Below are 24,389 nucleotides of genomic sequence, written 5' to 3'. Positions count from 1 at the left end.
AGACATCAAAATGGAGACTGCCAACCACTAGAAACCAGCGTCTTCCACAAACCCGTTCCCATCAATAGTCTCAAATTCAGCGGTCTGGTTCTCATAGCGGTACATCGCATTTGGTTGGAATTGATGCCAGCAGCTGCAATCGTCAGTGTTCAGTTACACACTCAAGAGAAGATATATCAACTAACCTTGGAGCTTGAAGCACGTATCTGGCCATTGCCTCACGGAAACGGCCCTTGTACTCCCTAGGACTTGTGACCGTTGGTCGATTGCGGCCACCGCCACCAAATCCTTTGTCCTTAATCCAGGACTCCAGCTTTTTGTCCCAAGTGTAGGTGCGAATGCAGTCAATGATCCCTACCACGAGTTCGTTCCGACTTTCATCGATGGCAATCATGAGCGAGTAGTCCATGACGTCTTGGCGACCCAAGAAGAGTGTGTCATTCCATACACTTTGGCCTAGAAGCTTCTTAGAGTGCTCGCGAGCAAAGAGAGGTGTCTCGTAGATGAAATCCACCATGTTTTCGTCCAAGAGAACCTCGTTCCGTTCACCGGTGCTCTCTACTTTGCGGTTGCGCATTGAGCCTTTCAGGTCGAAGATGCGCGTAGGGACACGGTCGTAGAACAAGTTCTCCATTAATAACAAGAACCAATTGAACTCTGTTCCTGTGACTGGGTTCTTGATGATGACTTGGTAAAAGCCAAACATCTTGGCAATTGCGGAAGGGAGTTCATGAAACAGGGCTTCGGACATGATTTGGAAATAGGCCGGGGCAAATTTGAGGAAAGCCTGCGTCTCAATCGGCGAGAGTGACTTCAGAATGAAGCGGTCGTCGAGGGTCTTCAGGAATAACGATTTTGTCTTGCCACCCTTCGAGTCCCACTTTGCGCACCGAGACAACGACTCGACGATTCGATCTGCCACACCACACTTTTTGCGTAAAGCATCAAATTGTTCAGCGTAGAATACTTTGCACAGCATCTTGGCTTGTCCTTCTTGGAACTGATATTTGAGGTGTGTGCCCGTAGGTCGCAAGAGAGCATGTTCGACCCGCGCTTCCTTCGCAGCATCGATGTCATCTCCCGCATCTGGTTTGTTTTCTTCCGCCTCGTCAAACCGCTGTTGAATGCTTGAAAGCTTTTCTTTGTAATCGGAAGAGTCCAAAGCGAACGCCACCAAAGAGCTTGGTTCATCCTCGCGAACAATGATATTGCAATCAGCAAAGACATGATCCATGACACTGAGTGGATAGTCAAGAGACGCCCACCCACTTGCAGAACGTTCAGACCAGAAGTTTGTCAGCAATTTCAGAAGCGTGTTGCGCTCATGTTTAGGTAGTTCTTTGAAATCAATTGAATCGTCCTCGGGTGATTGTTTGGTCTCTTCATGGGAATCTACCGGATGGAGTTCCCCAACCACGTTTTGATCCTCATCACTTTGGTGATCATCTGCTTCGCCGCCAGATAATAGTTGGTTGTCAGGACAGAGGGCATTGTCTGCCTCCAAAGGCTCTGGGGAAGAATCGGTTGGCAGAGAGGGTTCGTCAGGAGTTATATGACCATGTGTAAGTTCGTCGCTCTTGCGACTCATGTCGTCCATTGGGATCCGTGGAGCCGAGGGCAGAGATTCATCAGTATCAACCGGTGGTTCACGCTCTTCAACAGCCTCTCGTACATTTCGATAGACTTCCACGATGGGCTTCGATGAAGCCAATGGGAATGCTCGGGACTGAGTGCCCTTGGCAGCGCGTTGACGTCTTTCGCGCTGTCTCTCTTTTTCGAACTCACGACTCAGTTGTTCAAAATGCCTGGCGAGATGAGAAACCTGCGATATTCCCTTTTTACCTGGAGCAGACCGTGGAATAAGCGAGTGACTCGAGGCAAATCGGGCGTTCTTGAGGGAACTGAAGCCCAAACGATCGCTAAACTTTCTATCCGATGACTTTGTTGGTGATTGGGCCGCAGGCTTTTCCGGATCAATTGGGTTGGTGAATGCCATTTTCAACCCTGGAAGTTGAACGCTGTGAGATGATCGTGGTAGATTTGCTGGCTGAGACTGAGTACGCAAAAGCGGAGGTGATCGTGCCTTACTGGGGCGTCGAACGGCTGGCTCGGTAGGTCTTGGTATCGCCGAAGGCCGACGTACTGGGGTACTTGGCATATCGGAAGCCCCGCTATCTTCAATTCGATTCTTGATTCCTTGATCTGGGGCCTCAGCACTTTCCGGCGGTGATGATTCTGACGATCCGTCGCCGGGGATCATCACAGGGAGATCGTTGTTGACGGAAGATTGGCTCGAAATGCCAGCAAGACCAACGGGGCTGCGTTCCGATTGGCCAGTAGGAACAGCCAAGTCGAGATGACGGACTTCTTCTTGTGAGACAGCGTCATCCTGGGGAGAGGGCCTCGTTCCACTGGCTGCATCGATTGACAAAGTTGCTTCTTCGGCCGATGCCGGAGGCGAGGGCAACTCGACTTCTTCGAGATCCTCGCGGTGCTTTTTGCCAGCATGCTCCTCGACAACGGAAACCAGTACATTCTGTGCTTTCTCCGGCGAAAGCGTCATGCGTCGCATCATCCGTGGCCTGTCAACTGTCTGGTTGATTTCATCTTCAACATCCGTAGGAGTCTGAAGGGCATCATCTGTAGAAACTGACGTTGCATCTTTGTCGAGGAAGATCTTCTTGAGTTGCAGCGTTGCCATATGCTTAATATCTTTTTCAGATGGGAAAAAGTTCATCTCGAAATCGGCAAATGTCGTGTCCCATTCGACGACCTTCTCTTGCACTGCACGGAGAACCTCATTCAGGGGTATGATCTCCCAGTAGCGAGAGCTTGTGTATGTGTCTTGTAAGTGCCGGACCAAAGAGCTATGGTCTTCATGGCTCTTCTTGATCAGATTCTCGATTTCTGTCTTGCAGCTCTCCAGTAGCTCGGGAACAACACTCTCGACATTGATGCCTTTCAATCGGTCTTGAACAGACGCCATAAACTTGTTAAGGCGTTGCTCAGTGCGCAAATATACTTCGTTCCTCAGCTTCAGATCATTGTCCACCTTCCAAGTGACACGAGGCCGTGGAACGATAATCTCGAGAAGACGAATAGGGTCATATTGGACTCGCAAAGCAAGATCCCTGTAGCCAAAATAGTGGAGGTAATCCCGCCGCAAATCATGGGAGCAACCTCCAGTACGGGCAAGCAAGTGTCTGCCCCAGAAACACAGCTCCAAGTATTTTCCGAAGGAATATTTCCATGTGCTCGGCGACATAGGCAGGACCTGAGTTTCATTGCCGCAAATTTTGCAACAACTCCACATCAGCACCGCATTGTGGAGCCCACGGAGCTTACAAGGATAAGGCTGGACTAGAACGCTGATCTGAGCCTCGCCATGTACATACTGGCGATGGTGTTCAAACATGCGCTTCTCGCAGCCGTTGACGGTGCACACGGAATTAGCTGTGAGACAAAGGTCCTCGACATACTGCCCAAGTGTGAGGTCTGACTCGAAGATCGTATCATCTCCATGCTCATTGTAGAATTCCAGGGCAAAGGTATCTGGCCCTGAGCAGGGGACTGATGTTGTTGTGCACACAACACTGTAAAGAACGACCAGGTTCTGATGTGCATAAGGGTCAAACATGTTGGAATTCCCCGCCACATAGGCTTCCCACTGACGTTTTTGGGTTTGATGGTGATAAAGTGCCCGATCGTACTCGGCTTCATGAGCAGCATGCAATACTTCCTTCACTTTTGCTGGCGCATCTTGCGGTGACTGATGGACCATTTCCGGGGTAATGAGGACAAATTTCTGTGGTTTGACATTTTCATCGGTGATCTGATTAGAATTGCGGTCTTGATCACGAAGAGACTTCAAATATGAAAGTCTGCGTTCCATTTCGCGCGCACGCGTCAGGAGATACGGAGGCTCGAATTTAACGAAAGGAGAGGCCGACAAAATCTTTGTCTCGTAATCTTTAACCATATCGTTATAGTATGTTGGCATTGGGATGCTGTCTGGAACTTTTGCAGCATCGGCATCAACGAGGATTTGGCTATCAGATATACCACCAAGCTTCTCGTTTGTTCCCTGTTGAAGAGAAGATGGGTCGGCTAGATGTGCCTCGCCTTCACGGCTGGTAATCTGCGGATTCAAGTTTTTGTCTTTGTCGGGTATTGATGATTCCTCTGTCGGTGACGTTGATATCTTCCCAAATTCATCTCGCATAAGGTTTGTTTCTAGGCGGAGATTGTACACAACGTAGATCATGAACTCAGTGATCCTTTTCACATTCCTGAGGACTTGATCATCTCCTCCGCGCAAAATAATGGTACACCCGAGCTCTTTTGGACAGCCGGAGATGTACATGTACGTTTTCTTTCGACCGTTATGGACATAGGTTTTCACGTCGAAGCTGCTGCACTCACTATGCAATGTGGTCGTCAGGAGCTTGTCCATAGACGTCATAATCCTGGTCTGCGTACATCTTGACACAGCCTCGAGAACGGATGGCTTTACGTTGTATGCGGTGGCAATTCCAGCTTGCTCGAGGAGGCCAAGAGCCAGGCCAGAAACAGTTTTTTCGACCAACAGCAGGTTTGGACGCAATGCTGCGATGCGACTGACCAGGTTTTCTAGAAACTCCCGCTCTTGGCGAATGACAGGTTCGAGACTCATGAAATGATGTTGTTGGCGAGCATACTCAAGAGGGAACGTGATGATCAGGATGTTCGGACGTAAAATGTTTCGTGACATGCCTTTTAGGGCCAAATTTTTGGTGAAAACGAGTCCCGATACATAAGAAGTGTCACCAGGCCGGCCACCCGGAATCTTCTTCAACTTGACGTAGTGTCGAATGTCCATATCATCTCCGTTTTGGACATCAGGATTGACCTCGTCTGCTGCTTTCATGAGTATTGGCATCAAGGCGTTCTCCCAGCTGTCGCCATTTGGCACAGCCGATTCTACAAGTAGTTGATGGAGAAGCTTTCGTACGTGTTCCAGACTGGCTTTATTCAATTCCACCGGTGGCGCATCAGTGCCCCTCATTGATGAACTCCGGGTCATCTTGAACCCGCCCTGCTTTGCACTCTCGGGTAAAGATATGACGGGTACTGAGTTGTCATGAGGAAGCATACTCTCCTTTGATGTCCTGGGCGAATGACGCGGTTGATAACTGCTAGTGACGCTCAAGTTTCGACGACGAGATAAACGAGGGAGATTCACGGCTCTTGAACTGGTGATACTGGCTTCATCTGCGTCCCGATTCGTACTGGGAACATTTCGATCTCCAAACGCAGATCTGCCCTTTTTCATGGCAGCAAGAAGCCCACCAAAAGATGCCCTCTCATTTTCACCCCCACTCTTGGACAGAGCGCCCTCAGAGACTGCAGACAAGAGACTAGGTTGCTCATCGCCACTGGAGGCGTCATCTGAGAGATATTGAGCAAGGTCGGGGTCAATGATGTTATCCTTATGAAAGGCGGGGAGTCGAGATTCAGCGTCTATGTCATCTGCATGTCGGCGTTGGAAGGGGGCTCGATCTTCATGGTATGGCTTGAAGCCACGGATATATTGCTGACGAGAGTGGTGACGTTTGTGACTGATGGAGTGTGGCCTTACACCTAGCGACGACCGCAGAGAGCGCGAAGAGGTAGGTCGTGCTAGAGGACGATCCGAATCAATTTCAAGAATTGCCGAGCGACGGTTGTGTCCCTCTCCAGCACGTCGTGTGGCCGGTATGGCCATCGTCGGGGTTCTCAAAACGTGATCGATCGACTGAGATACAACCGAAGATGAATCATCGTCATCCGCAGATCCCCGTCCAGTATTGGTCCAGCTGAGCTCGGAAATTCGAGGATTGGCCACTATGGGGCTCTGTTCGCTATCGGAGAATTCAGATGAATCATCATCGTGCGCATTGATCATCTTCTCGCAGGGTTTGCAAACCCGAATACTCCCAGGTTGTCCGAACCTTGTTCCCGAAATAAGCAGAGTGCATTTCGAATCAAAGATTTGACCACAGGTTCGACAGTGGTGTTTTCTGCGAAATGTTGTGAAAGGTTCTCCGCAATGGAAACAGTCTTTCGCATTTTCGTCACGCATCCAGAAATCCCTGCTAAGCAGTTTACTCCTCAACTGCGACAAAACACCGTCGGCCCCGGCAAGAGGTTGGCGCCTGGCTTGTAGAGATTGGCCAGTAGTCCGATCGAATTCAGTGTTCAAGGGGGGCAATGAAGAGACCGTTGTGGTAGTTTCGGCCGTGGAAGCCCGTGAAACCACGTGGCCAGGCAGTCGCGCTGCTCGGGCCGAGGACGTTGACTCTTCATTAGATCTGCCAGGGGCTGTAACCTTTGGGGGCTCATTGATGTTGGCGCTATCACGAGGAATAGATCTCTCAATGTTGTTTGGGGGTCTCTCAGCATTGCATGGTACCTCATCATGGGAGGAAAGTTTTGACAAGCTATTTGACGCAGAAACAGAAGCTCCTGGCTCTTCAGGAGGGAAAGATGTCCGTGATTTTGATCTTTCTCCCGGATGTTGAGATATGTGATCCTGGACTGGCTCAGATAGCTTGGGATTTTGCACGTCAGCTGATTGGGAGGGGTTTTCGGGCAGCTTTTGTTGATCTGGAGTAGAGATGGAGTGCCGAGACTGGTTGTCTGGAGTATAGGTCGCTGAGAAGAGTGATTCTTTGGAGTTAAATTCCTCGTGATGGCTGCCTTGCATTTTGGCAGACAGAATAGGCGAACTAGAAAGGTTCTGACTCAATGAAGAGGATGTTTGACTCATGGAAAGATCCACAGGGCCTTCTTTGCTGCCGATACTTGTCGATTCTGCATTGTGGATTCCCTGGAAGGGGCCATTGATGGAGCTGCTTCTTGAGCGGTCCGGCTTTCCGATTACGTTCACATGAAGCTGAGTGATTGCAGGATCTGCCACGACGGCGCTACCAGTGGCTTTCGTTAACGGTGCGATACTGGGCTTGATTCCAGGGGATGGTGACACGGAGGCCTTGGAAGATATACTGCCACTTTTGGAGGATATTCTTGATCTCTTTCCTACATTCGGTTGTTGTACAGAATCTTGGTGGGTGTGAAACTCTGCCACAACAGGCGAGTGGAGCCTTGATCCTTGTGACGAGTTGGACTGTGATGGCGGATAATCAGCGGAGCTTGTAGCCACGTCTGAGACTGGTTTTGCCATTGAATGCTCCGGCATAGGAGTCTTGGCCGCAGGAGTTTCTGCCGCATTTTTGCCTGTAGACTTTCCACCACCGCTGACAATATCCCTCACCCCGCCGACGGAAGTCCTAAAGCGACTATACAGACCACTTAGCCCACCTTGTAATTCGTCAGACAATCCTTTCTCATCTGATGTAGCAGCCGGAGCTGGCGGGCTAGTGAACTCGCTGAAGAGAGTGAGCGACTCGGACTGATACGCTGCATTATGGTAGTTATCCAGAGCTGCATTCATCGATTCCCGTTCAGTCTGGGTCGTGGCCATAGAGTCGCGTGATCCGCGTCGCCCAAGAGGAAGCGAGTTTGTAGATGCAGATGGACTTCGCGAGTCCTGAGACTGCTGAGAATCCATAGCCATGTTAGGTAGAAAGGTCTCAGGTCATCTCCGCGCAGGATACAGGCACCGTTGATAGCCGATCATTCGGGGTAGGAGTACGGGAAGGTCTCAGCCTTGACGAGTGTGGAGAAAGGAAGAGGATCAGTCCGGTAAAAGTGTCTGTCAAAGTGATCGGGAACAAAGAAACTCCTTCAAAAAAGAGCAGGTCCTTTTGGCCCTCCGCACGAATGACGTGGTGGTGCTGAGTAAGCTAGACGCGTCTCCACCTCCAGTGCAGGGCTCGCAATCGATAAGACGCGGTTAAGTGGGATTCTTGATACGGTGCGACCTTCTCTTTTTTTCCCTCTCTCTTTCAATAAACGCTAGGGTTACAAAAAACCCATGTCCACTGCTCTCTCCTACCAGCTATGACCCATATGCTGTGTACCACATTGACTACAAGGCTGGATTCGTACGATGAGTCCAGTAAGTCCCTGGATCGCGGCTTTAGCCGACCAATGTCTCTCATTCTACCTCGGTCAAAATGATCAAGATGAGTTTCAGGTCGAGGATATTGGTGGATCTCTCAGCTTCAGTATCCGCAAGCCTGCACTCAGGACAGCTGTTGTTGTATCGGTAAGACAGCTATAGCGAATGTGAATGACCAAAAAATGGAATTGTTGCTAACTGTATGTCTTTTGTCTATAAGTGGGAGCAAGGAGAGAACAGGCATTGCGCCACATTTACAGACTCAAAAAACCAGATCGATGCGATTATTCTATGTGACTCGCCGGACGCACAGGGAGACACATCACCCTGCCCACCATCGATCAAAGGAGGCCCTAGGCACCTAGTTGAACTTTCTGATATCAAGCTCATTTTTACATACTCAGCATCTAACCCGGATGTCTACCTTCAAGTCAAACGCTTTACTATCCGCCCAAATGCGGTCTCACGAGGGGATGTGCCGAAACCAAAGCTCAAGAAGAGTCTCAGAACTCTGATGACTATGACATGCGAGAAAATCCAGAAGAACCAAGCGCATGTTGGCTCCAATGGTCAAACAGACGCCGGATTGACCGACTCATTCGATTCTCAGCGTGATCCAAACATACCGACCAATGATTCTCAGAACAAGGTATCACAGTTGCTCTTCTCCCAGCCCCCGTCTCATATGCGCCAGGGCGCACCGAAGGGTAATCCAATGACCGATCGTGTTTCCCTCAAGGGGTCATCCGACCTTCTAGGATTGCTCGCGCCTTACAACCAAATTCAAACAAACGACACAGCCCCCAGAGAGCGTCGCGGGGCTCACCGACCCTCTCTAGGTGAAAGTGGAAGGGAAAGCAGACATTCCCCCTTCCCGAACGAAAGAAAGTGAGTGGCACTACAAAGCATTGATAGACCCCTAAACGGAGCTCAACCCTTGTTCCGGAGACTTTCCAGCAACACTGCTGATGCGACGTGCACTAGTAGATCTGCTACAGCCAGTCTCGAACGAGACGTGGACGACTTAATAGAGGAGTGTAGACTTCGGGCTTCGCAGCCTCCAAATGAGTCGGATGATCATGACCGGGTTCATACTGTTGGAACGGGAGACAACCAGCAGTTCTCGAAGAAAAGACATCGTGGCAGTACAGATCCGCCATCACAAGCTGCTCCTGATGATGACTTGGGCTCGCAGGGCCGGCAAAGCCCAAACACATCACCCTCCAAAAAGCGACAGCGCATTGATGCTGGAGGGGCGATGTTGGCGGACCAAACTGAATCTGAGCAAGTGCGAAATAAGCCCGTGCCGTCATTTCCTAGGGTGCAGATAGTAACCACGAAAACAGACATCATGCCCCTATCCGCAACAAATCCATGGGAAGGAATGGTGAAAATACCTTTGAGTGAAATTGATATTCCAAAAGATCAGAAAGAACTTTTGGAAGAACTCAAATTCATCCCTCAGGATCCCGGTGTATCCGCACCCTTATGCCATGTACCACCTCATCTTTTGACACAATGGAACAACATTGCACGAAAACGACAACATTTGACAAAAGAAGGAGAAGGAGGAGGAGGGGAGGGAGTAGAAGGAGAAGGAGAAGGAGAGGAAGGAGAAGGAGAAGAAGGAGCAGAGGAAGAGCAAGTATCTGACCGTGGCCATACTCCGACCCCGCAAGACGCGTTTACATCTCCTTTATCATGGTCTCCGTCACCCATTAGGACACCTGCCCGTGATGTTCTTCCACGAGACACGGTTTCCCCCGAAGTCTACAGAAGGCCTACTAGAAGAATCCCTACGCCAAGCAGTACTCAATATATCGTCGATCAACCTACAGAAGATGGTGATGTGGGCATGGTGAACGGATCTCCCAGGGCTCTTTCTCAGCCAGGGCAGGGGGTTATTGTCTCGTCAAAGCGCGTCATCGAGACAGTAGAGCAGCAATGTTCTCCGTCTCCTGAAGTAACAGGCCCGGTAAATCCGTTGTCTTTGGAGTGTGACCTTGGAAATGACCCATTTCCAAAGCCCAACGCTTCAAAATCGCTCCATGGACCCCAGCGTGTAACACAAGAACATTGTCATGATGAACAAACCGCCGAAAATCCCCCATTCAAACCTGAAGTGTGTGACGAATCAAGTGTCGATGAGAGTGATGATGAACCAGAGATGGAAACAACTGTTCCTTTTCCTCTGGGTGGAAGCCTTCCAATAAGCAGTCAACCTGAGCAGGAGCTTACTAGCTCGGGACCATCGCTTCCAAGTCTTGCAGGTGGGACTATCCAAGTGGTAGAGACACCTGCAGTCCATATCACACATCCGAATTCCAACAAGCAGAGCAAACAGAGAGCCGGGTTTCAGGCCCCGAGCTCTCAGCAGCCATACTCTCAGGCTGCCAAGACATCTCCCTCGTCTCGAATTCTCGATACCTATCGCTCGCAAGATAGCCACGGGCAAAGTGACCTATCCCAGGAGGCATCAAATCCATCTTTGCCGATATTGGCAGACGAATCACTACGACTGGATGTGCTAGGTACTCAGACTCAGACCAGCAGTGTACATGCACCATCACAGGCGACAGTTCAGTCGTCCTCAGACGTTGTGCTTGATTCATCGCGACCTGCTCAACGACAACGTGGATCGTCTATCTTCCATCTAGGCCCCTCGGACGACCCATCCTCTTTTCCTTATCCTAGGCGTCACTCGCTGTCCGTGTCTCAACTTCATGAATCAAGCCATGATTCCTCAAGAGGACTCTTTTCCTTAGACGGAGCGTCGCACATGCAGGATTTGTCCCCTATGGAATCCACCACCTGGGTCGCTGCTCATCGAGAATCACCATCCAAACGTTCACGCCGCCTACGCCGCGGGAGTGCTGACACTGGCCAAAAGGCAACGCACAGTCCAAATGCCGAGTTGGTGGCACGGCGAGAAGGCTTTATCGGCAAGTCCGACAAGTACGCAGAAGCACAGACGATTTATGAAAAGTTCTGCAATGATTATTCGCCGTATTCTGGTGATTTCCCTCACTTTACTGAGATGTGCTCGAAACTGCAGGCAATGCGGCAAAAGGGCCAACTGCAGCGATCGTTCTTATGGGATGACTTTGTCATCCAACATCTGGAAGAGTACCCACGCTATCTTGCAGAATGCTCATCTCAAGAGTCGGGGAAACTGGATTACGAAGACTTCTTTTGCTCGAAATTCTCACGCCCCCGGCATAAAAAGAGAAGCCTAACAGCCCACGGAGTTGACATAGTCGCGTCTCAGTTTGTTCCGACTACCCGTCTCGAGCTAGGAAACCCGCCGGTTCCACAGCAAGTGACAATCCAAGGCGAGGTAACCCAGGATAAAGCGGCGCAAAGCGAAGTCGCCAACACTTCTTTCACGGCCAGTCTTGTGGAAAAGCTCTCAAACCTCCACGCCCGGTCCTTTGGTGATGTTCCTGTCCCGGATGCCAACATGCCCGCTACAACACAGTCCTCGCCATCCCCGTCTGCTCGCACCCGCCCGGATTCGGTGGAGCTCAAAGTTGAGGCAGATGATTCTTTCAATGAAACGATTCCCAAAAATATCTCTAGCAGCAATGATCACAAGCTTGTGCTTTCCAACGATGATGAAGAGATGATCGATGCAACGCAATACGACGCAGATGATATTCGCATTTCGTTTAATCCGAACGATGTTGACAAGGCCGAAACCGGCATGGACGAAATTGAAGAGACACAGGAAGCAGACGATACTCATCATGAAACTGCCAGCATTGAACTTGGCGATGAGACGGACGATCGCCACATCTCTTCCCCTGCCTCTCCCTCCCCCGCACCTCCAGCGCCGCCCGTGCCCCTAGGCTCTCTGAATAATGCCGAGCTCGAGAGACCAAGGCAACGAAGGCCCTGGTTCCGATCTCTTCGGAACATTTTCCCAACAGGTCCTGTATGGTCTGATGACCCCGACACGCCGTTCAAGCGCTGGGCGCGCCAAGACCAGAACGTTCTTCAGGAACTCCGTCGTCGCGGTGGAGCTAGGGTTCTAGTTGATGAGAAGGGTGTCATTCGTCGGCCCACCTACAACCAACAAAAGAACCCTGATACCTAACGATTGTAATTGTGCCGACACTTTCCATTCATTCAACAATTGTATTTCTACTTTCTACGGGCCAGCGGCTGGCTGATCGCATAACGGCAGATACCGTTCCAACCTTGGAATCGTTTCATGCTTACTTGAGCAAAAGGAAACGAAATATGGATGGGATGGTGTACTATCCTATTTTTTTCAGATTCAGATTCAGATTCGTGTATTCTTTTTGTACATTATTTTCTTTTTAGCTAGCCCCTGGATACTGAACTAGAGGCCGCAAGCCTTGAAACCTTTACTCTCACTGAGTGCGTGACAATACTCCGTACCAACCATGATAATTCACTAAATTATACATGATCATACGCGTGCTCCATAAATATGAGAAGCAAAGAAGAATCCACTCGGATTTATTTTTCCCGAATTCCCCATGGGGCGCTAACACCTCTGATAACATCGAACATGGCGAAGTAGAGATCGGCAGCCAACAACCATGCTCAGGCCTCGCTGCAGATCCTAGCTTCGACCCCTGAAGCCCCCTGCCCTGCCGGAGCTCGCAAGGGTCAGTGTCTTATTTCACGATAGTACGGAGTAGGGCCATTTGGACACCGAGAGAAGAAACGAACCTCGTGGGTAAGATAGGTCAGCGGGGCCAGAGGAAATATCCACATACTACGCTATATTTACATCAAACTAGGTGGGAGTGGAACAGAAGACTGTCTTAATTAGACTATGTTAGAGATTGAAGAGCCAGATGATATTTGTAGACGGATTTTGTATTTGAACCAAATTTGCAGGCAGGTAGATACTAATGATTCCTCCGTGGAGGATCAGAGAAATATACAAAAAATGCAAATCTTCCCTCCCATAGAGACCATAGTCTCGCTATGCAAATAAATGGCATGTTGATCATCATAAATTCAGGAAAAGGAGGTGGACATTAAAAGCATGCAAAAAGCCACGAGAACGCCTTGGTATAACCAATCTAAAATCGCTTCGGAAGGGGTGTACAGTCATAAAAAGCCAACTTTTTTAAACATGGCGGAAGGGTTCGTAGGCGCTTGACTGCTGATTGTTGTGGGTCATGGGGATATCATTGTGATGGGGAGGAGGGTACGAGGTGGAGTAACCGTGCTGGGGCTGCTGAGATCCGAAGGGAGGGTGGGCGGCGCCGATGGGTTCATAGGTGTAGGGGGCCTTCTCTGCAGTGATGCTGCCGCGAGTGTTGTGACGGTCCTTGTGGCCGTAGGGCGAGCGGCCGGAACAGCAGCAGGTGCTGAACATCCAGAAGATGGTGGCTGCCAGAGAGAAAGCGACGGCGAGCCAGGTAGCGACGTAGATGTTCTTACCCAGGTCTACCTGAACACCGTAGACCTTGAGGGCTGTGCCGAGGGAGCCCTTTGCGATGGAGAACATGATGGTCGAGGTAAGGGATGCGCCAAGGGTGAAAAGGAACGAAACAATCGAGACGATGGTGGTGACGCAACTACCCCAGCGACTGAAGATAGCGAAGATACCAAGCAGGACCTGGGCGCAGGTGGCAATAAAGGCGACTAGGTAGGCGATGAACATCCACTTGGAGACAGCCTTGTAGACGTTCATGGTCTTCTTCATGCCGCTGCCAAGCTCCTTCTCGAGTTGGGCCTCGCTCATGCCCAGGATCGAAGACGGGTTGAAGTAGAACTGAGCCTTAGGGTCTGTGCATTTGGAGACGGTATCCTTGCCGTTGGTGGAATCTCCCTCGCAGTAACCCCAGAGACCAATGTCGTAGAAATCAGCGATGTTGCCATCATTCTGGAAGGTTTGGATAGTCGCTGAGACTTCTTCCGCAGTGACGGAAGTGATACCAGCATCGGCGAGGCGATCTGTGATTTCTGATGTAACTGCGGATCCTTGGCTTATGTTTGAGAGGTCAAGCTATAGATTATTAGCATTAGCAGGTGCAGTAATCATGTAGAGACTTCGATGACTTACGCGAATGAAGTATAAATTGTTCAAGGTGTCAGAACTGGCTTTTGTGCAACCCAATCCCACCATAATGATGCAGATTAATGATGCAATGGTCAAGACATAGGGCGTGAAGATACACGCAACGCGACCGGCTTTTCCCATAATGAATAGGGTGATGAAAATGATAGGAATATACGGAGTAGAGAAAGAGGTGAAGGATGGATGAGAAGTGGAGAGGTGAGATGGGGGAAAGACTTTAATATAAAGGCGATCAGTAATGTCAGTAATGTCAGTAAAGTAAACAACGTACAACCTTGGGAACGCACAGCCTCACACTAAAAAGAAACTCCAGCCTCCCATGGAAGGCGCAGGATCAGCGGACCAATCAGTGGCTGAGCGGTCACGTCTCCAGGGCCACGTTTGCTTCTATTTGTGGCTTGGGCTAGTCCTATTCGGGTATGATCCTTCACCTGTTTATTATCCCTAACATCCATCCACAGTCAGATCAGTACAACATAAGAACTACAACTGTTGTACATCTATGGGATATCCTTCCATCTAATTTTTGCTTACATGCAAGATATCTCCTAAATTTTATAAATCAGATTCTATTCTCTCACTAAATTACACATGTGTAGTGTACAAAATTCAGTAAAACATGTTCCCAGGATCATCATTCTAGTGGCCAAAACAGGTAATCATCCTTCCCTGATCAGCCTTGTGGAGCATTTTCAAATTTTCCCTCTCCGCCTCAAGACTACGTAAGCTGCCAGGCTCCTCTATTTTTTCTCTTGGCATTTATCGTATCCCGCCCTTGCTGTACCCATTCCACTGGACTCACTCCGCTGTCTCTTTACACAGGGCAAAATTCTACTAATGATGATGCCTCCAGGCCTGTTCTATATTTATTATTTTCAGATAAACTTCTTTCAAATCTGGGATAGCGCTCCACTTTGACGGACCTAACTATTGCGCAGCTTAAATGTTCCAGAATCTTTTTAGGCAAAATCGTGCGCTGATCGGCGACGCCTGTCCTATGTACTTGATTTCCTCTACCACATCCTGGCGTTCCTTTTCCGTGTACTCTTTACTCCTTGGAGATCGCAAGCTGACATCTACCTAAGTTCCCGTTAGTCAGGAGCAACAGTAAATATATGTAACCGCCGATGGTATCTCAGTCTGGATTTGCGAATGTGACTGTCGTTAATCCGTTCCGACCAGGAGGATCTAACCTGGTTCCAAGATTGTTGGAATAGATTAGGGCTACCAGAGCAGTCATCCATATATGTTGTATATATAAGATCGGCCCGTTACTTACCATAGACAGGGCACATCCATGGATTACCACCGTCCCTAATTAGGCAAAGTGAGGCCAGATTGATGGAACCTAGTTCCATAGCTTTTGTGATTTCGGGACCTTTTTTTCTGGCATCGGACATTCGAATTAGCATCCCCATCACCGCTGCCGTTATTATTTTAAATCTGCCAGGCCGCGATCAATTCAGACGATATTCCTGAGGGTCCATGCCCTGAATATTCATGGTCGTTCTTCGAGAGCTGGAGTTACCTTCTTTGCCTCTTGCTTCTTTGGCTCTCACTGTGCTTGCTTAGTTTCGCTCTTGCCTAGTTCCACTCCGAGGGCTCCTTCCTGCAGATGACTGCCAGAGACATTCACGTAATCATGAAGACCCCCAGAAACGTTCACCTAATCTTTTATTCCTACCTAGGTACTTCAGTCCTACTTCAGTCCTACTTCAGTCCTACTTCAGTCAAGCTCTCTAATCATAATAAGTACATCAAAATGTCATCTCCGTCAATCTCATCCGCCCTTTTGGTTGCCGCCAGTGTTACTATGGCCTTTCTCGTCATGTGAGTCGTTTTAGTCGTGATCCGCAAGGGCGAGCTGCCAACACCCTCTCCGCTCTTCTTCGCTTGGACGGTTACTCTTGGGATCTCGTTTGTCGCTTTCCTCTCTGTCCTTGTAAGTCACACCTCATCCTACGTGTCTTAACAAGACGCTAAGTGTACATAGTTCTTTTTCCAGTTGCTGTCCCTACTCTTTTCCGGTAGCTCATCGGCCTCTGGTGGTATGTCATAAATCCCAAGCCAGGAAAACACCTTCATATAGTAACAATGATACTTTAGCATTAAACAAACATGGAGAAAACACTTCGGGGGCTTCCCTACACTGGACTACACACCTTTACGGTGTAGCTGCAATTGTGTGGGGCTTGCATAGCCTCATCATGCAGCAAGCCACCTACTGGTTTAACATCGCCAAGCGGGAAGAGGAAAAGAGAGGAAAGGCCGCAAAAGCGCGGGAAGATTACCTTCAAATCTCGCGCCAGCGAACACAGTTTGGTCAAGAAGACCGTCTCTAAGGTGAGTCCTTTCCGGTTTTGCATCTTCTCGTTGTCGATCCATTAACCATGCGCATGAAGGAATATTACGACCGCCGTCATCAGCCGAAACACTTCGCCGTCGGCGACAAAGTCCTGTTACGCATAGGCCGAGGCTACAACATCCCCGTCAACGACGCTGTATCCCGTAAACTAGGCCAGCAGTATGCTGGGCTGTTTACCGTCGTCGAGAGGATAGGTCGCCTTGCCTATAGGTTGGATTTACCCCCGACATGGAAAGTACATCCGGTTATCAGCGTACAACATTTGGAACCAGCCCCTTTCCCGGACCCCTTTGAGAGGGAGCCTCCACAACCTTCTCCGACGCATGACCCACGATTCCCACAAGACACTGATCGTCACGACGTGGCGCGTGTCTTGGACGTGAGAGTTAGACGTCTTGGCCGTTACAGAACCCCTGTCAAAGAATACCTTATCGAATGGCTAGGGGAAGCCAGAGAAGAAGCTCAGTGGGTAAAAGAAAGAGACTCCATAGGAGCAGAAGAGAAGATCGCAGAGTTCGAAGAACGCAGACGACTTCAGCAAGGCAACAATGACGACGAGTGATCACCATGCTCTCACTTCGTCCTTACCTGACCCTGCTGTCCCTATTCTTTATTCTTCCCTCTTCACCTCTTCACTAGCCATCTCAACTGTTCGTGGACCTTTTTCAGGATCACCTGAAGGATTACAAGCAACACCGTGGCACTTTCCGACGTCTGTTGCCAGCTCCCACTCTGCCTCCCGCACTCGCAGGTGGCGCCAGCTGTCCTCGCGCAGAAAGCGACTTCTTATCTTCGTGGGGATATCCACAGATATTATGGGTTGCCAAGGTATATATCGATGCTGGCTTTCAAGACCATCATTCTTGGCATCATTGAGGATGAGCTGGATCAGAGCGATCCGAATGTCACTATTTGGCATGCCCAAGTGGATGCCACCCCAACGGCGTTTACTGGTATGTTATAAATCCTAAGCTAGGAAAACACCTTCATATACTAACAATGAAACTTTAGCATTAAACAAACGTGGAGAAACCACTTCGGGGGCTTCTATACACTGGACTACACACCTTTATGGTGTAGCCGCAATATTGTGGGGCTTCCATGGCGCTGTAATGCAGCAAGCTTCCCACTGGCTAAACGCCTCCAAGTGGGAGGCAGAGAAAAGGGAGAAGGCCGAGAAGGCTAAGAACGAGCAGCCACTCCAAAAACAAGTGCAAGACCTACAGCACCAAGTCTCGGCCCTTACCGACAGGATAGTAGCTGTTGAAAGGAGAAATGCCAAGCTTGACCGTGATATCACCATGCTCCTAAAGGTCGCTCTCGATAAGGATAGCAAGCCTTAAGAGCAGAATATCAGATAGTGGAGATCCGTGGTTTAAGTAATTATATGATATAGGTAGCTAATAAGAGAGAGAGGGCATGAGCTCTATTTGACAACAGAGACATATCGATCCTCTTTTAGAAGATAAAGCACTTACCTAGCACTCTTCAGCCTGATAGCTGAAGCCTACGCACTGGCAAGGAAGACTCCTAACCAAGAAGAAGAGGGAAAGAGAGCTATCTAAAAGTGAGAGGAAAAAACAACCATAAAGAAAGCTCAAAATTGTAGGAATCTGAGATTAAACCGTAGGGGTTAAAGCTGCCATGATTCAATAAGAAAGCTCACCTGTATACATAAAGTGAGAGAAAAGTGAGAGCTACATAAAGCTTCTTAATAAAGTATAGCAATCGACAAATAGATGCCAGTATTGACACCGCCAATATCATCTCAGGACCCAGGTCTCAGATAGCAAGGCTGGACCCCGACTATGCTACACATCTCACTATGGAAGAAGATGAAACCACAGGTCTAGTCCACGCATTTGGAGCCGGTATAAACGAGAGATTCGAGACCGAGCAAAAGCCTAGGAAGCCAGATGCTAGTTTACACTATTTAGGAATGGTTGAATTTGCAGCTCTTGAAGCTCCCAGATCTGGGAATAGTTTCAAAAGCTTTTTTTTTTGGGGGGGGTCAACAAATGAGCTATCAGCCCGTCTTATCCCGTCTTTTTAACCGGGAAAACATGGATGAGACCGAAAGATGTATGTAATCTGCTCACAGTACCTAGTCCTCACAAAATTGCCAAATCAGGACAAAACCAACCGCAAGCGGAAACGACTAACAATCAGACGCTCCACTGAGTTCCACTATTAACAAATGCATCCCCCCAGTTAACTGGTCATCAAAATAAACTCAGTCATAGTTAAGTCTTAAACAAGTTTGTATAGCTGTTGTAGTAGAGTTAGATTCAATAAGCTTATATTTAAACTAGTTTTAGTTTTATAGAATGGCGTTCCGGGGACAATTCGGTAGCATTGATGCGTCATCGACTATATGCTCCAGGGCTGTCGTGTTGACCTAAGTGGCAGCGATTGGTTCTTGACATTGGCTCTTTTATATGGCCCTTTTCATATTTTCTTATGATTATCAGACCGTCTTCTTCTGCTCTCCTTCTTCTACAACCCCCACATCATGGGCGAATCTAACGGGTCTACTAGCCTTAGGGTAGCCCTGATCTCCGAGCAACGGCCAAACTACCTCCAACTCGGGTACTCCGAGGAGGACTGTGCGGCGCTCACGCACGACGGAGAAATCCAGGCGGTCTTGTCCACGCTCAAGAAGCTAGGCCACCAAGTCACGCTAGTCCCAGGCATTGAGTCGCTGGTCCAACAGCTAGCGGCCGGGAAGCACAAGTGTTGGGACTTGGCGTTCAATATGGCGCAGGGCTTCCACGGGCCCGCGAGGGAATCGCAGGTCCCCGCGCTCCTGGGCGCGTATCAAGTTCCGCACACTTTTGCGGATGCGGCTTACAATGGCGCTGTGTCAGAACAAGGCAAATACCAAGGTAGACACACCTGGTTCTCTTCCCGGAGATTGTCTAGGTAGGGGCCGGCTAACCAATTCCCTACAACCTTAGATGGTCTTGAACCATCACAATATTCCTACTGCGCCCTTTCTGGTGATCCCAGCCAGTGAACCGGCTGACAGCCTGATCAAATTCACCACATCCGGGCTCCAGTATCCCCTCTTCGTGAAGCCAGTAACCGAAGGCTCGTCTAAGGGCATCGACGGTTTCAATAAAGTGAAGAACCCGGCCGAGCTGGAGCCAGCCGTGCATCAACTAAGATCCAAATTCCCGGCTGAGGATATCCTGGTGGAACCGTTTCTGTCCGGTCGTGAATTCACCGTAGGAATTCTAGGGGCGGGCGAGGATAGCCGGGTGATTGGCGTCCGAGAATTCATCTGGAAGAAGCCTTCCGCCGACTTTACCAACGGAGTTGACGGCCATCCCGACTTGGAGTTTGCGAGCAGATGGAGCAAATCCAGCAGAAACAAACTGATCCCCCGGGATCAAGATTTAACCCATCCGCAAGTTCAAGCCGCTTGCCGCGTGTCCCTGGACGCATGGAAGGTTTTCGGCTGCCGGGATGCCGGGCGTGTCGACATTCGCTTTGACTCGGACGAGCCGGATGCTGTTCCGAATATCTTGGAGGTGAGTATATGACTCCATTTTTACCTTTATTTCAGTTGTACAAGACTCATATCTTCGTTGCGCAGGTGAACCCTATTTCCGGCCTGCTTCCAGACCATTCTCCCTTGCCAGCCTGCGCCGAGAGCAATGGGATCTCGTACGCGGAGCTGTTGGGAGCCATTATTGAAAGTGCCCTCCGTCGCTGCGGTACAACCTTTCTTACCAACGGGAGCTCATAAACGCGTTGTTTTCGTCATTTCGGAAGATACCGTACCTCAAGCAGGGATGATAACGATTGTCCCAAGCTGGGAGAGTTCGAGAACAGGTTTATGCATAGAGCAAGCTGATTCAATTTTCCCTGCTCGTCTCTGTCATCTAGGATCGGATTATCATCGGTGTCATCATCTGAACCATCACTGCCGTCCGATCGGAGTTGCTGAAGGATGAATCGTTGTCAGACGCATTGTTCGAGGAGACATCGGAGAGATCAATATGCCGCTATATAATATTCGTCGCAATTATCCATCATTCTTGTTGTCGGATTATGTCTATCACCGGAAAGACCACTGTTTTTGGCCGTCTTGGGATGTTTGTGCCTTTTGAGACATCGTGGTCTGTCGTTCGATGCGATGCATCGGGCGATTCCACCCTGTGACATGTCCTGGGGCCCGAAGAGAAGACTAGGTAATTTCATCTGATTATGGACAAGCGAGTATGAAAACTTGATTGGTTGTCACTCTTTTCTCCGCCGTGGGGTATATCACGCCTATTTGCGGAAAGTTGGCATTGATTACGGTATGATTCAGCAACCGAACTCGATAACTATACATGGACCGTGTATGTTCACATTCACCTCGATCGGGATGGTTTACTGCAAATATGGCTCAAGTGTCGACAACATACCCGTGTAGGCCACGCCAGTGGGAGGCTCAATACTGAAGATGTAGTCCGCCCACCAAGGACCAGCAGCCCACCACAATGCTCCACGCCAGACGTCCGAGTTGTCACCCATATAATCAAGCATGCCTGTAATCGCCGCCTTGCAGTTGTCATTCACACCACCGGCAAACTCGCCAATAACCCCAACCTTGTTGTTATCCTTCAGCCACTGTGTCGCCGCCGTCACGCGCTCTTTTCCGATCGTCGTCGACACACATGTCTCGCTCTTGCCTGATCCATCCGAGTCGAGGTACTGGTGCATCTCGTAGACGATCTTGTCTTGGGGGTCGGTTAGGGCCTTCATGTTATCGTTCACGTCGACCCAGGTCCATGCGCCGGTCCAAGAGTTGCCCTCGACGAAGATATATTGGCTTGTGGCGCCCGCGTCGCGGATGCCGTCAATGGCTGCCTGGTTGAGCTTGAGGACGAGGTCTTGGTCCATGTCGTGGTACTCGTTGTCTGTGCGTGATTTGGTTAACGGAAAGCCTGTGATGCGACTAAAGATTTGGGAGATACTAACTTGTGTCGAAAATGACTAGCTCATTCGAGGCGAATTCGCCTGCGACGTTCTTCCAGAATGTCTGGAAGTCGGAGGTGCTCGACATGATCTCGCCGTTGCTGGGTACACCCATAAGCTTCGATCCATTCGCTCGTTGATTGGGTAGAACACTTACTATCTTCCATAGTTGTGCGGATCAAGCACGGCGTGGGATCCCGCATCAGTGATGGCTCTGACCGTCTGCCACCAGATCAGCATCCGCTTGTTCTCATTTGGGTAGATTCGGCACGACATACCGCGGTCAAATTGCTTAGATAGGCGTCGTCAAACCCGCCTGTCATGGAGTTCGGTACCAGCCGCTCCATTCTGAATGCCACCCGGAAGATGTTCATTCCTTTTCCAGCCAAGGTTTGGATGGTGCTAGCGTCGGGGAAGTAATAATCCTTTCCCTGTTCCGATCTTTATTAGCTGAGATTCTCCAAAGACATACATATATTTATGCCACTTACGTAGACACCAGGAAGGTTGTCTTCGCCAAATTCAGCCCCGGACTCGCTTGTTCCGAACCCTATAAGAGAAGTTGGTCAATGGATGATCAAGAGTATCTTTTGAATTATGGACTCGAACATTGGAAGGGCGAAGCTCTCTTTGCATTCTTGGCAGGAGCCGCTGCTGCGGATCCGGCCACAGCGGCGAGGAGGGCAATGTGATCGAATCTCATATTGACGAGTCAAGAGGAGTGATGTGATAGCAATGCGAAGGGATATTAACAGCCGGGGCGAAATTGCGCATCTTATAGTTCCTGACTTAGTGTACATTGTCGAATAACTTGCAGAACATTCCAAACGAGTACAACCGGACCGAAATTAGGAATTGACAGAAAACGACACGGTCTTCAGTCCTTGAGACTAGAGTAGGTTTCTGACGTCAAATAGGTGGGATGTACAGCAACTTCGGATATTACTGTGCCTAACAACAATAATCCATCAATGAAGATGCGCAGAATCATGCATAATGGTGAGAAACAGACCTCCTTGGCGACCTCATGCGAAACGGATAGCCAAGAAGGCAATGTCCCCGAGTCTTCAGACTACAAGAATTACCCACTGTATATCGGACATACCCCGCTTCGATGAAGCTTTCTTCAGGCACAAGTGGCCTAAAGATGCATCGCTTTATTTCAAGGCTTGATATTTTGCAAGCCCGCGGCGCTTCAGGTATTGATCGGCGTTTCTGACATGCAGGGGTTGGTATCATACTCAGGGGTTGTGGGATGTAACACATCCATGCATTCTCCGGCACGGGGTATAGGTAATTATCTTTACAAGGCATATGCAAGTACAAATTTCTTTCAAACATACGCTGTAGTAATTCACGGAGACTTGAGAGAACCAAATGTGTAAGGCAAGTAGGCGTAGCAAATTGATTGCAAGATGAAACCAGGAACATTGCGCTCAAACTCTTTATATTCACTCCAAAACAAAGAGGCTGGCTTATACATAAATATTCGAAACTTGAACCTTACTATTCTTAGTCTGGCACAATATTCTCCCAGACCATCCTGATCAGTCTACCAAGCACCCAGAGAGTGCATGTGCTCCTTCATATCCGCTGCCTGCAGCTTGTGGTAAGCATGACCTGGGTGGTAGGAATTCCACCAGACACAGGTGGCACCATCATCATTAACACAATTAGCATCGGTAAATCCATATGTTGTAGGGGAATCGAGGACTTTGCTCATGAAGGCAAAGGTATCGTAGAGAACGGTGGTAGTCTGCAGCTAGGTCAGTTGGGCAAAACCACGCATATAGTCAGACATCAGAACGTACGCCACTGTTGTCCGCGATGAATTCATCGACCATTGTCTTAAGGGCAGCGTTGAAAGACGCGAGCCACTTAGCGTGGCCGGCCGCAGCGGTTGTTCCTTCACTGGCGATCTGGGGAGATCGGCTTGTAGGCGGGACATTGAGGAAGATGAACTTCCGTCCACCTCTTGCGTAGATCTTTTCAGCTTGAGCCTTATACTGGGCCATGATCTTTGGAATCAAAACATCGGCGTCGTTGCCTGACCAAGCCCAACCAATACTGCAAATTGAAGAGTCAGTCTAATCGTTAGTCAGGATCTAGCGAACCATACTCATTAATTCCAATCCAGAATCCAAAGACTGCGTTGTCTGAAGTCCACGGTGCAGTATTAGGCTTCTTGCCATATGCTGTCTCGAAGCTGCTGACTTGCGTTACCATATCTTCCTTGGTATTGGTAGCGATGAGGGAATTGTCGAGGGACGCTCCTCCAACAGCGAGGTTGTAGCTGAGGACTGGTGAGGCATTGTTCTCAGTAGTCAGGTATCCCACCCAGTTGACGCCGCCCGCGGTTGTTCCGGTGCCTATTTTTTTAAAAAAAGGGAAAAAATCAGTTAAGCCTGCTTGCTAGGGAACAAGCAAAACCCACCCAGTGCTGGGTTTCCCATAGGATTATCAGTAGTTGGCTGCGTGCCACCGACATCGAAACTGGTCATGGTGTAGGAATCACCACTTTGGATGGGTTGTTAGCTCCTTTTCCATCGTGTTATGTGTAGGGGACACTATCTATCACTCACAATGTAAAGAAATAACTGCTTGTAGCACGAGACTGTAAGGGAGCAGCAGCAGCCAGCCCGGCGCTGGCGACCATACTAATGAGATACTTCATGATGAGGAAGACACGTAATGCTTGTAGTCTGTTGGAAGAAGATATTCACCCTTCTAGGGTCTCTCTTTATATACATGTATCCCGTGCTAGAAATGCTGTTTCCGTTTCACTCATACTGCAAAGTAAACAAGCCCTAGAGCTGAGACGAATAAATTAAAAAAACGCGAGACTATGTCATCTAATTAACCGCTTTTGTCAATCCTTTCCTCAAATGGGGTCGCTCGGGCTCATCCATATTAGTACGAAATACGGTGAACTCCCCGAAACTGCGGGGTAG

General features: G+C 49.3%; 9 protein-coding genes across 9 annotated transcripts; 5 read left to right on the top strand and 4 right to left on the bottom strand.

Annotated features, from left to right (window-relative positions):
• Positions 1-27: 27 nt before the first annotated feature.
• On the bottom strand, positions 28-7,594 carry N7489_006288 (1-phosphatidylinositol-3-phosphate 5-kinase FAB1; the record flags this gene model as incomplete). The annotated part of the gene is made up of 2 exons (XM_056712038.1): positions 28-133; positions 186-7,594. The coding sequence occupies 2 exons, from the start codon at positions 7,592-7,594 to the stop codon at positions 28-30; spliced, it is 7,515 nt and encodes a 2,504-aa protein (XP_056565753.1).
• Positions 7,595-8,029: 435 nt separating this feature from the next.
• N7489_006287 (uncharacterized protein) lies at positions 8,030-12,137 on the top strand (the record flags this gene model as incomplete). Its single annotated transcript, XM_056712037.1, has 3 exons — positions 8,030-8,188; positions 8,262-8,929; positions 9,026-12,137. 3 exons carry the CDS (start codon positions 8,030-8,032, stop codon positions 12,135-12,137), a joined length of 3,939 nt encoding a protein of 1,312 aa, XP_056565752.1.
• A 1,011-nt stretch (positions 12,138-13,148) lies between these two features.
• N7489_006286 (SUR7/PalI family protein) lies at positions 13,149-14,228 on the bottom strand (the record flags this gene model as incomplete). The annotated part of the gene is made up of 2 exons (XM_056712036.1): positions 13,149-14,033; positions 14,091-14,228. The coding sequence occupies 2 exons, from the start codon at positions 14,226-14,228 to the stop codon at positions 13,149-13,151; spliced, it is 1,023 nt and encodes a 340-aa protein (XP_056565751.1).
• Positions 14,229-15,867: 1,639 nt separating this feature from the next.
• On the top strand, positions 15,868-16,447 carry N7489_006285 (uncharacterized protein; the record flags this gene model as incomplete). The annotated part of the gene is made up of 4 exons (XM_056712035.1): positions 15,868-15,910; positions 15,950-16,047; positions 16,099-16,153; positions 16,212-16,447. 4 exons carry the CDS (start codon positions 15,868-15,870, stop codon positions 16,445-16,447), a joined length of 432 nt encoding a protein of 143 aa, XP_056565750.1.
• Positions 16,448-16,495: 48 nt separating this feature from the next.
• Positions 16,496-17,032, top strand: N7489_006284 (chromo domain-containing protein; the record flags this gene model as incomplete). The annotated part of the gene is made up of 1 exon (XM_056712034.1): positions 16,496-17,032. The coding sequence occupies one exon, from the start codon at positions 16,496-16,498 to the stop codon at positions 17,030-17,032; it is 537 nt and encodes a 178-aa protein (XP_056565749.1).
• Positions 17,033-17,308: 276 nt separating this feature from the next.
• N7489_006283 (uncharacterized protein) lies at positions 17,309-17,813 on the top strand (the record flags this gene model as incomplete). Its single annotated transcript, XM_056712033.1, has 2 exons — positions 17,309-17,423; positions 17,482-17,813. The coding sequence occupies 2 exons, from the start codon at positions 17,309-17,311 to the stop codon at positions 17,811-17,813; spliced, it is 447 nt and encodes a 148-aa protein (XP_056565748.1).
• Positions 17,814-18,982: 1,169 nt separating this feature from the next.
• Positions 18,983-20,221, top strand: N7489_006282 (D-alanine--D-alanine ligase family protein; the record flags this gene model as incomplete). The annotated part of the gene is made up of 3 exons (XM_056712032.1): positions 18,983-19,330; positions 19,428-20,003; positions 20,069-20,221. The coding sequence occupies 3 exons, from the start codon at positions 18,983-18,985 to the stop codon at positions 20,219-20,221; spliced, it is 1,077 nt and encodes a 358-aa protein (XP_056565747.1).
• A 629-nt stretch (positions 20,222-20,850) lies between these two features.
• Positions 20,851-22,141, bottom strand: N7489_006281 (glycoside hydrolase family 5 protein; the record flags this gene model as incomplete). The annotated part of the gene is made up of 6 exons (XM_056712031.1): positions 20,851-21,380; positions 21,442-21,539; positions 21,596-21,660; positions 21,717-21,869; positions 21,930-21,988; positions 22,048-22,141. The coding sequence occupies 6 exons, from the start codon at positions 22,139-22,141 to the stop codon at positions 20,851-20,853; spliced, it is 999 nt and encodes a 332-aa protein (XP_056565746.1).
• Positions 22,142-22,990: 849 nt separating this feature from the next.
• On the bottom strand, positions 22,991-24,112 carry N7489_006280 (SGNH/GDSL hydrolase family protein; the record flags this gene model as incomplete). Its single annotated transcript, XM_056712030.1, has 5 exons — positions 22,991-23,194; positions 23,250-23,505; positions 23,558-23,807; positions 23,873-23,955; positions 24,021-24,112. The coding sequence occupies 5 exons, from the start codon at positions 24,110-24,112 to the stop codon at positions 22,991-22,993; spliced, it is 885 nt and encodes a 294-aa protein (XP_056565745.1).
• Positions 24,113-24,389: the final 277 nt, after the last annotated feature.

This window comes from Penicillium chrysogenum, assembly GCF_028827035.1.
Source record: "Penicillium chrysogenum strain IBT 35668 chromosome Unknown utg000004l_segment0_segment0, whole genome shotgun sequence".
In the NCBI taxonomy this organism is placed as follows: Eukaryota; Fungi; Ascomycota; class Eurotiomycetes; order Eurotiales; family Aspergillaceae; genus Penicillium; species Penicillium chrysogenum.
Note: the sequence above shows the minus strand (reverse complement) of the source record. Positions and strands in the feature narration are given on the sequence as shown.